The 12,576-nt window shown below is 34.8% G+C and overlaps 1 protein-coding gene across 7 annotated transcripts in view; it reads left to right on the forward strand.

Annotated features, from left to right (window-relative positions):
* Window positions 1-12,576, forward strand: part of LOC105222653 (dopamine D2-like receptor) — a 283,033-nt gene that overhangs the window by 251,562 nt on the left and 18,895 nt on the right. For all 7 annotated transcript variants that reach the window (XM_049454327.1, XM_049454325.1, XM_049454330.1 and 4 more), the window contains one exon: window positions 11,059-11,171. In XM_049454327.1, coding sequence (XP_049310284.1) covers window positions 11,059-11,171 — 113 coding nt within the window. The remainder of the gene's footprint in view (window positions 1-11,058; window positions 11,172-12,576) is intronic.

A 12,576-nucleotide genomic window follows, 5' to 3' on the forward strand; every position in this document is an offset into this window, starting at 1 on the left:
TTAATTTACTCAAACGGAAGGTGTTCCAGAAATTTAATTAACCCTTCTGTTATGTTAATAAAAAGTTGCACATGTGATGTTAAGGTCACGGAATGTCCTAATCGAAGTTTTATAAGGGTATCCTATAAAAGCCTTATGATTTTAGTTTTTTTCTAATATTTCTTAATTTTACTGATTACAAATTAAGTTTGAATTTAACATTTCATAGTTGTATTGATTATAATTTTATTTTGTTTTTAACATTTCTTAAATTTTTAATTCTGAATTGTTTTTCTCTATTTTAGAGCAACGCCCACCGAAGTACTTGTCTATTCTGCTTCTGCTCAAACATTCCTGACAATACCAGCCGACAACTGTTTTTTAGGTACACGTTTTCTACGAGTTATTTCACCCTGAACAAGGTATAGGCCAAGTTTTTCGAGAAAATCTTGCGTTTATATGTTTTTGACGCATTCCAATTAGAGTGAATCTGTGCCCATAAAACCTAGGCATTTAGCGCCGAAACATGCACAATATTCGAGAAGACAGCTAAGGGCCAACGATTACATAGTTTGTCCCTTGCACATATACAATATGTTTCTACTAATTGGTCATATGTGTCTATTCCAGATTTTGAAGAATTATAAAAATCTTTTATTTCAGTTTCAATAAGATTTTTGTTATGATGAAGAGTCCTCAATTCACTAACCATTTTACAACTATACTTTATAAGAATGTATTGAACAATGATGACATCCATCAAAATGAAACGACCGTTTCGTAGTGGTAATTGTCTTATTATTTCTCATAGTGCCCATCAATATCATATTATTATGCAGTAAAAGTAATGCCAAATCTCTAGTTGTAAAAAAGTTATATGTTTGTTATATTCCGTCATTCATACCCACATACTAGATACTACCCTACCCATGCCTTTATCCCGTATTTACTTGGCTTGCTTGGCATGTAAGCTAAGAATCCGCCTCTAAAAGAAATTAAACGCTCATCGACTGTTAGGTTTTCATAGGGAACAAACAGTAGTGGTACGTGAACTTCATCTCAAAGACTGCGGGAACTTTCTCCGTACGACCGATAAACGATATTGTATAAATACGCCATTTGAAGTCCCTCCTAATATCCAAATACCCAAAAATCCATTAAATTCTATTTTATCAATTGGTTTATATTTCACTAAAATGTTTTGGTGCCCTCGATGTTGGTGAACTCTAGCATAGGTCAAATGTTTCTTTTATATTTGATATTCAGTGAACTGAATTTACTGTAACCGTGGTTTCATCTTATTATATTTTCTGTTCTGGCTCTAGTGCTATTGGTTGCTGTCGGTGAAGAGGACACGGGAATGTTACTTATTTCGGCTTCAGCAATACTGTCTTCTTCTTCAATAGCAATGTATCATACTTGTCAGAAGATTCGCCATCTAGCAATTCTTCCAATACATCCTCATCGTCATCAAAATCACCATACTTATCAATATCCACAATGGCTTCCATTATTGTCTGTATTTGGGTTTCTGTCTTGCCATTTTGAACATCAGATGATCACTGAATGACCTTATGTTGCCCACACGTTTGTTTTGATTCAGCCATGTCTTTTTATCAAATTTTAAAAAAAAATTACACTTTTTCAAAGCGATTTCACTCAATGCAGGAATTCGTAAAAAGAAACCCCAAAATTTTGCGTCTTTTATGAAATACAAGCAAAAATAACATAAAACGGTCACGAGATGACCTTAAGGTAACAGAAGGGTTAAGAAATAGTTTCGAAACTAATTTTACCAGAACTGCAATTATTAAAAAAGAAAAACTATTTAATAACACCTTTGATGTAAAAAAAAGTATTTAAAAAAGTCTCTAAACGAAAAAAATTATTTCATACTCTGTTTAAAGGCGCTAAATAGGGTTGCCATATCCATAAGACTATGGGTTTATTACACAAAAAGCAAAAAACTCAAAATTATATGTATTTTTTTTAGCACTACTTCAAATTATACAGTTCAACTTGCAACTTCATATTGAACGAGAAATATCGGTTTTAAAATGGATGAGTTATAAACTAGAACTAAAACCAATAAGCCAGGATGCTGATATACTCAGTCTTAGCGTAAATTCTGTTACAAAGTTCACAATACATAAAACGAGAACGCTGATCGGAGGGATCAGTAAAAACCGTTTTGGAAGATCATTTGGTCCTAAGGAAAGTGAAAGCCTGGTTGGTTCCATGTCACTAAATTTTGTCGAAAACCCACATCGCATTAACGTCTGTAAGACAATGATTTCCGACTACCAGGATATTATGAAATACGAGTATATTATAACTGGCGATGAGTTTGAGATCTATGCTTACGACCCAGAAACAGACGATCAATCGACCGAATGTCGTGGGAAAGGTGAACCGAACTTAAGGCTATGTTGGCAGTTTTCTTCGATTACCGAAGTTTGATGCACTCCGAATTCCTTCTGACTGTCAACAAAGGCGCTATGTATCGTGTGCGCGAAGATATTCGTAAAAAGATACGAGTCTTGACCATTTTGAGCCAATTGAAGACCATTGAAGGCTATTCCGGAAAATGACTTTAACAACTCTTTCGAAGATTGAAAAAAACGTTGGCACAAGTGTTGGGGTCAAGGGAGTTTACTTAGGGAGAGATTATGGACGCCATAGATTTTGAAGAAGAAATTAAGAATTTTTAAATTATGAACAAAGTATTTATGTATATTTCTTACTCATAATAGTATGCAGTGCCATATCCATATGCGTATGTACTTAACGATCCAAATCAAGTTCTTGTATGAAAAACTTTTTTATTTAACAAGATATCTTTACAAAATTTGTCGTGGTATCCGAGTAAATGATACAATTTATTTTTTTATTAATTTTCAAAGGGCATTATAGATCTAACGTTATTTCCTGTTTTCTTTTTCATTTAAATACGGTTACGGTTAGAATTTCAATCTACCAAAATTTTTTTCGATCTAGAAACCTTTCCAAACGTTATAAATTCTATCAATTTCAAGTACTAAGTAAAGTATTTTCTTTGTTTGAGAGGCATATTTTCATGTATTTTATAAAAAATAGTAAGAGTAAAGCTATTTTATGCTAAACGTATCCTTCCTTTCACACTTCAAAACCAAGCACTGGCATTTACAAACTATCCAAATTGATGAAAACTGCGAATAAGAGGACTCATTTCACACCTATGTATTTCCCTTGTACCCGGCATGGCACACTGGTTTATTTCCATAACTTCGGCATATATATGCCATATATATTGGTATTTACATATGTATGTGGTGCTTATCAAACATATGTATGCATACATGTGCGCTCTCGTCAGTTAGCCAGAGTACTCTTCAACGCTAGATGGAACAACACTTAGACGCAATCGTTTCGTCGTTCATCGAGAATCTTGACATTCGACACCGACACTTAACTTCTCCTTGTTTAACACCTGATGACAGCTGGGATTGAATAAGCCACTTGGCGAGTTGTTCGCCGCCACATCATATTCATATTTAATATTTGCATTTACATAGTGTTGCCTTGCATGACCGACATTTCGACACACACACACATACACACGAGATCTCCAAAGATTCATATTTTTGTAGGAGTATGGCTACTTTGGCTTGGAAATTGTATGTAAAAAAAATTTTTATGCTACTTTCAAGCATGTGAGGCTATTGCTTTGAATGTCCATAATCCTGTACAAATACATACATATTATACATTTCATGCATGCATGCAATATACGAGCATATGGACATGACTGCCGGAAGTATGAAGTGGTAACATTACGTACATACATATTGGCATGTCTTCAGGCTGCAAGATAACTCACACTTAAAAATATTATGTATTGTATGTACTATGTATAAGAATATACATACATATAAATATGTCTAACACGTTCAACGAATAGTATAGACTAGTTGTTTGTGGCATGCAACATATATTATAGGCATAATATTTTGTTAATGTTTTGCAGTTAGAAAATAGTGAATATCATGCTATTGTCACGCCTACCTACGACTTCCATTCTGATGAACTCCTGTGTTGGAACGTATAAATAAGCAAAACGCTTAGTAACTGATACAAATTTTGCACAGGTGTTTACTTTTCATTCCCGCCGGATCGATGTGAAATCTGAAGGTATTGCTCCCAAGTATTTAAGCCTTGAACTCCCAAACTCGGGACAGTCAAAAAGGAAATGTTGAATTGTTTCCACCTCGTCTTCTTCCATGCAACTTCTGCAGATGGCGACTGGTAAAATTCCCAACCTTACAGCATGGACGTCAATTGAGCAATGGCTTGTTAAAACTCCCACAACTGGAGTCTAATCTTACTGAGGGTAAAGGGAGCTTTAGATTCCTTGGGATCGATCTTGTGCGAAATGATTTTGGGACAGCGCATGGACCGATAATGAATGTAATGAGAGAACCCAATAGGATACGGGAGCACCGACCCGCTCTTATTGTGCTGATAGCGATTCTAGGGTCTCTTTCTTTGCTAGCCCTTCAGCTTTACGATTGCCTGTCATTCTCAACCAGTCTCATCGCAAAGAGACTCGATGCTATTAATAACGAGGTGAGACACTCCTTGACAACCCTGATTGCACTGTTAATGAGTGAATGGTCATTTCTCTGAAGGAGGTTATACTTCGCAGCGGTAAATCTGCTGCTACCTTAATAGTTATAATCCAGATTGGAAAGCACTGCAATAGTCAGGACGTCTGCAGCTGGAGTTGATAGAGAGCTGCTGACAGTAAGCCCCTGTCCCAACCTTCTCCTCTCCTCCAACCGCTTCTTCCCAATTACAACTCCTCACCCGGTATATTAGCAGAGAAGGAATCTCCAGAGTTTGGTTTGGCGACTTTAAGTGATCCGGTAAGAAGTCAAAGTATGTGGGGATTTCCGATTGTTCAGCCACGGCAAGAAGGGGGAGAAGCTGATGGGTCAAATAAACAATTAAGTAAGCGTTAAATTCGGCTAAAACTGAATAATATATATTATTAAAATATTATATAAATATTTTTTGAAATTCGTAAGAACCAAAATTGTGGACAACTTTTCAAAATACAACATTCGTTGCTAGACGAAATCATTAGACGACGAGCAGAGGAGCGTTATAAAGTATATGAAAGCTATGTCGGAAACACTTTCAGCAATTTCGACTTCACACTGCCATATATCTAAAATAATATAAGTTCGTAATTTGTTAAAATAACTTACGTACTGACCAATATATACAATGTAGTATGGGTAATTATATTGGATAACGGGTTTGAGGGAAGTACTAGTCTGATATCATCCATTTCTAGCACCAGATCACATGTTTATCAGGAAATGTTTCCCGCTTAATTTCATTGAATTCCAAGCCGGTGGTTATATATTACTTGTATAATAAGTTAAGCAAAGTGCAATTGATTTGGTGATAGCATAGCTTCAGTGCTAAAATATTGAAGTAACTATTAACGAATTAACAACTCAGAATCGATAAAACTTCTTTATACTATACATATATAAATTATATAGTATATTAGATTAGTAGCTGTTGTGCATTACGTTAAAACATGCATTATTTGCAAATTACCTCATTTTTGCCTCAAACGAATAAAAGTATGAATATTCATAGAGCACATTGATATGCACATTTAATGCTGGTAATGTTATTGCAGCGATTACAATTCTTATGGCGCTTAAAATCACATTATGTGCTGTATTTTTAATGTAAGAATCGCTTTAATATTACACTGGGGCCAGATTTATTTTCCATATGAAATGAGGCTGCCTCAGCACAGCGTGATCGCGAGCCGTGGCGCCCTGGTAAATAGGCTACCCAGTATACCTAGCTCATATACACTGTATATGCTTGTTCTTATGTATATGAACATACTCGTATTCATTCATATTCATGGTATATGCTCGCTGTAACAAAGAAAGGTTGTAACAAAGGACGAATACTAAATAATAAAATGTTTAAAGCAGATTTTACAACCATTTTTAACTGCTTTATTGTTCCCATTTTATTATTTTACGTCTTTCCCATCGCGAAAAAAGCAGCGGAAGACAAAATAAGCGACCGTTCACTGGCCGTTTAGTGCGCCATTATATATTTATGTATACATGTATGTACGAGTATATGTAGTATCATATTCCAGTTACTTAGCAATCGCAAATTGTAATAACCGTCGCAGTTACTTTTATCGAATCAATATACTAACCTATGTAGGTCCAGTCATTATTATGAAAGGTTTTAGTTTTCTCACACTACCTTCGAATTTTTAAAATGTGCTTTTATACTTATAACCCATTTCCAAGTTTTTTTTTAAAGAAAAAACACAGAAAATTAAAATTTAATGAGGAATGTTTATTATAATTCAAAAGAACTTACTTTGACATTTATTTTTTGAACATTATTTCTTCCAAATTTTGGCCGCGGCCACATCTCAGATGAACCATCCATTGAGTCCAACTGCTATACTTACTTCCCTGCGTGCTGCAGGTGGTCTATTCGTTCAAATATTATCCAATAATGAAGGCTGGGTCTCAAGATGGGGGATGGTGTTGCGAATAGCCGATAATGTTGACTATAATTCCTTACAGAACTTGAATTCAGACATAATTCTTTCCATAATAAAATGCCTCTATTTGGATCACCAGTTCGAAAATAATATTATAAACAATAGAACGAAATAAAAAGACTGATTTCAGGAGTCCATCCTAAACCATAGATATTATAGAATAAACCACATATTCATGGATATGAGATAGCATATCTTAGAGTGCAAGGCTTTGTTACAACAACTTCGTTGGTCCCTGATATATATTCTAATAAGTGAAATAACATATGGAAGTCTCAATTCTTCGATATCGATTATATATAATTCCAGTCAAGCAGTTCTTAAGCTATAGAATTTCATCTAAATGTAGGCGCTGCCTCGCCTATTGTACAATTTTTACACCGGTTCTGCGGTCCGTATCATGTAAAATGTGAAATTTCATATTACATTGAAGTTCTAACAATAATACAAACCCAACTGTCCTTGGGTCATACTGACTCTGCTAATAATAGTAAATATATATTTGGTATGACGAGTTCGGTATTTGCCTTCGTATTTACTGTTCATAGCGGGTTTATGTCTCTTTTAGAGAAAATTTCACTACCGCCCAGACATAAGAATAAGCATCCCTCTCTGCCAAAGCCAACGTAACTTTCATTTGATGCCAACTCAATTTAGTAAATATCAAAAAATCTGCGGAAGAACTCTAATGCACAAATACGCTTAAGTGTAGAAGAGTTAAGTTAACCATTATGATAGAAACTTGATGCATTTTTGATCTCCTACAACTCCATAGTACACCCAGAATCTATAGCCACCACACTCAGCAGACGATATTTCAGCGTTAATGATACGTAAAAAGCTTTCAAGTACGGCACGAAGCAATGAGTTTATGACTGCCATTTCGTCAGAGCAACATTAAAATATACAATAACAACAAGAGTGCTAACAATATTAAGAGGTCCAGTAAGGTAAACTGGATATTTTAGCGATCTAATATACAGTCACAGTTAACACTGCTTAGCATTAAGATTTAAAAACTATAAATTAAATAAAACTCTTATTCCGATCCTTCCTCTGTGCGGAATTCGGAAGGAACGCTCTTTACTCATGTAAAATGGCAGTCCATCAATACGGGCTGTGACCACTTTTTCTACTTATTGATGTTGATATCTTCCAACTTTTCCTAGTGGGAATCGGCGTAGGCAAGCTGTGCGAGGAATTGTTATGTGATAAAAGTTCTGCAGACATTCAGCTTTCCATAGCCTGACAGTCAGTTTGTCAGCGCACAATAATAGACGGACATTAACAATAAAAATGTGATTCGCAAACGGACTCTCAATGACAAAGCACTGCATTATTTGTTCAGGAGAAATGAATTTCGCTAAAGCTCTCGTAATTTTCTCAAATGAGTTAAGCATCCAATGCATAATGAAGAGAATAAAATTATATTTTACTGTTTTTACTATGCGACCCGTTGAGTTCGTTACCAGAGTCGAAGAAATCGCAAATGGTGAGGAATGAAATTAATGTAGCGGGTTAAGCATTCATTTATTGGCATTTCTCCTGCCTAGAACCCTTAAGAAAGGCCTAAGTTTGAAAATTCATTCTGGAAATGAGAAACTCGAATTTGTCTTTTTACGGCTTTATTATTAATGTATTTAAGTGTATCAGAATACTTTTATCAAAATATCAATTGATACAAAATGGAGGCGGACTGAACAATCTACGTACTAAAGGAATTTCTAATATAATATCTAAAATAAAATAAAAGACTCAATCCACATATAACTAGCTAGCCTACATTTTTAGGATTTTTGTACTTTAAGCCAAAAATTAATAGATCATTCGAAAACCCTAGACTGGCCTAATCTCATAAATTATAAAGGGTGATTTTTTAAGAGCTTGATAACTTTTTTAAAAAAAAAACGCATAAAATTTGCAAAATCTCATCGGTTCTTTATTTGAAACGTTAGATTGGTTCATGACATTTACTTTTTGAAGATAATTTCATTTAAATGTTGACCGCGGCTGCGTCTTAGGTGGTCCATTCGGAAAGTCCAATTTTGGGCAACTTTTTCGAGCATTTCGGCCGGAATAGCCCGAATTTCTTCGGAAATGTTGTCTTCCAAAGCTGGAATAGTTGCTGGCTTATTTCTGTAGACTTTAGACTTGACGTAGCCCCACAAAAAATAGTCTAAAGGCGTTAAATCGCATGATCTTGGTGGCCAACTTACGGGTCCATTTCTTGAGATGAATTGTTGTCCGAAGTTTTCCCTCAAAATGGCCATAGAATCGCGAGCTGTGTGGCATGTAGCGCCATCTTGTTGAAACCACATGTCAACCAAGTTCAGTTCTTCCATTTTTGGCAACAAAAAGTTTGTTAGCATCGAACGATAGCGATCGCCATTCACCGTAACGTTGCGTCCAACAGCATCTTTGAAAAAATACGGTCCAATGATTCCACCAGCGTACAAACCACACCAAACAGTGCATTTTTCGGGATGCATGGGCAGTTCTTGAACGGCTTCTGGTTGCTCTTCACCCCAAATGCGGCAATTTTGCTTATTTACGTAGCCATTCAACCAGAAATGAGCCTCATCGCTGAACAAAATTTGTCGATAAACACATTTCGAACCGAACACTGATTTTGGTAATAAAATTCAATGATTTGCAAGCGTTGCTCGTTAGTAAGTCTATTCATGATGAAATGTCAAAGCATACTGAGCATCTTTCTCTTTGACACCATGTCTGAAATCCCACGTGATCTGTCAAATACTAATGCATGAAAATCCTAACCTCAAAAAAATCACCCGTTATCAGAAAACTTGAAAAAAGCTACTGTGACTGTTAGTAACGCTGGAAACGAAATAAAGAACATTAATATACATATGTATGTACGTCGATAGCCAAGCGACAATTAAAGAAATAATCTTACATTGCATTATGTCAAAGAATACCCTTAGAAGTAGGGAGGCTGAAAGTGGCGGTCTGTGTTCTAGGAACAGTGCAGAAAATACGAAAACTGCTAAAAACAATACACAATGAAATTTCTGAAAACACAGAGAGACGAATCGGACGGAGTGAGCTGGAATGACTTAAGGGCTTGCAGGATCGTCAAAATCATGCTCAAAGAAACATGCTTTTTACATAGGTAAAAGTCTCGAAAATACTGCTTTACCTAGTTACTGGTGTCATCACAGCTTCGCAGTTCAAGACGCTGGATGAGGTATTTGAATTAGATATCAAGACACAAACTTGAGCTAGTATCAAACTAAACCTTCAGATGGCATTACAAAGGACCTGTAGGCTGTGTATAGTGTGACAGTCAGACCGCATAACATAACCTTATCTAAAAAACTCATAAGAAATGCAAACAAAATACTTTTAAAAAGTAAACATTTTTCCGGAACAAACAAGATATGAGTACTTTCAATACTGAGCTTAAAGCTCACCACGTATTTTGTTTTTTTTTCTAGGTCTCTATATCTTTTTTAAGAGGTTCCTCAGGGCATTGCTTCTCATAAGCGGGTCCAATTTGCACTGTTTGCAAGACAGTGATAAGAAAATTAAACTAACATCATTTACACATACTTGTATACACACGTCTCGCAAAATGAACGCCATACTTTGTTGAACAGTCTCGAATGAGGCAATAAATCTTCCATTTAGTATTATTTGTACAGCTAAATACACGCCATTACATTTAAACACGCGCGGACACGCAAATAAACGCTTGCAACAATAATATAATTACGCTGTTATCAGGCAAATATGAGAGGTCATTTGGTTATACATAAATCGCCGACAGTGTGTTTCACAAGAAAACCGACAATATTTCAAACCGCATTGCCGCACCGTGCTCCCCTGTTTAGTGCGCCTTATAAATTGGACAATTGCGTTTAAGCGGCGCACTGTTAATTAAATAAAAGTTTACTGGGCAGTCGAATTAGGCAGAGGAAATTATGTGTTTCAAGGATATACGAGGAGATTTGGAAGGGCCTGGAGAAAGCGTGGGAGACCCTATAAAATGTGTATATAACTGACAAGCGTCACAAGCTGACTCCATTTAGTGCCAGAGTGGATTCCTTTGAAGTAATTACTCTAGTTGTGTAAATTCCCAACTGGAGTATCTTACTTATATGAGTAAAATTACTAGTAGTTTTGGTCCACTCCAATGAAACGCATGTTTGGTGGTTTCGAACATATCTGGGTATACTTAATAGACACAGTGTTAGTTATTCCACCATATATTAAAAGTGTATGGTTAAGTTAATACTTAGAAGTTTTTGTAATTATGTGTTAATATGTTAAAGAGGTATATGCAAATATAAATATGTAGATACATAAGTATGTATATGCCTTAATTGATATTTAATATCCTTGTACTAGAAATATAAGAAATTTAATTCGTATGAAAAAGAATTATTAGATTATTATTCATTTACTCGCATCAAAATCTTGCATATTTACTTATACAATAACTTATCTTCTTATAGGTGAATAGAGGACGTTGGGATCTTCCTGGGTTCATATGTGATTTTTATATAGCTATGGATGTGATATGTTCAACATCATCGATCTTCAATCTAGTGGCGATATCGATAGATCGGTAAGTGAAAGCCTAGCAGCAAGTGTTAAAAAAGTTTGCTGTATATAAATGCTGTGCGATATATGACGAGTTTTAGAAGCAAAGATCACTCCAGTTTAACCTCCAATGAAAATTAACCGATTTATCAGACTAGTTTTTTATACCTAACAAAGTATAGATATTCGAGGGTTTCCTTACGCAAAAATGGTTTCAGCTGAAGTTCTAAAACTACACTTTCGCTGTTTATTGATTTTATATGGCTTAAGTATGGAGAGGTTTCCACTAAATCGTTGTTAACAAAAATACCAACTTTATCCGTTAATACTGACAGAATTTCACAAACTTTTTTAGCTCATCCATTTGATATAGTTAATCTAAAACTGGACTTTAAAGTCTTAGCCTTAAATTATTTCCTTTGGAACCATATTGATTGACTATATGTGTTATTTGAATTGGTGCGAATATCTTGAGACATTAAAGTCGAATGCCATTATTGAAGAAACTGTTATAAGAAAGTTATGTCATGGAGCAACTTGCAAGAATCAAATACGGTAAAGTACGTTCAGGTGTTGGCAAAACTTCAACTTGAAAAATATTGTGAAAGAATTAACCTTTTGACGAAATCGCGAGTTAATTAAAATTAAATTTTGTATTTTATTAAGTTAAATTTTAGATTATAGACTCAATTACTTCTCATAACTATATTTTACTTCCCACAAGCGAAATTTATATTAAAATCATCCTTAAATACATCGCATTTAAGGTTGACATAGACTTAACCGAAGAATCCAATTTTTATATATTGAATTGATGAGCAAAAGGTTAACCAAAAGATCGCAATTGATGATATTAGGGGTATGAGATTAATATAATAAGATTTGTTAGAATAACGGTAATTACTATATGTAGCATGACACATTTTCACATAAACGCACTAAACTGAAGTATATACATACATATGTATATACATTATTAGACGTTCAGTTAATTTTGCAACGATATCTTACATATTGACCAATTTGACAATATAAGGCCAACCGAAAGTTTTAAAATCTTTTACTAGCTATATGACAGATAGGCCTAGTATTGATCCGATTTTATCTACCAAGTTGTTGAATAAGTTTTGTCGTTCGATAAGGGAGGGCGTGGCTACTAGCCCAAATTTTTTTCGTTTTGTTGGTACACTCTTCATACTATTCGTATTTGAGTTTCATTTCAATCTGTCAATTCATTCTTTGTTTACAAGCCATTTAGTGTCGCCGTGCCACAGTATTTTTTTACAATAGAAAAATTAAATATCGTGATAAAAGTCTAATTTTTGGAAGGTGTAGCACCAAAATAAATTCACGAACGAATGTTAAAAGTGTATAATGATTATTCACCTACAATTATAACATTAGAAAGATGAGTTGCTAAATTTAAACGT

This window comes from Bactrocera dorsalis, chromosome 4, assembly GCF_023373825.1.
Source record: "Bactrocera dorsalis isolate Fly_Bdor chromosome 4, ASM2337382v1, whole genome shotgun sequence".
In the NCBI taxonomy this organism is placed as follows: Eukaryota; Metazoa; Arthropoda; class Insecta; order Diptera; family Tephritidae; genus Bactrocera; species Bactrocera dorsalis.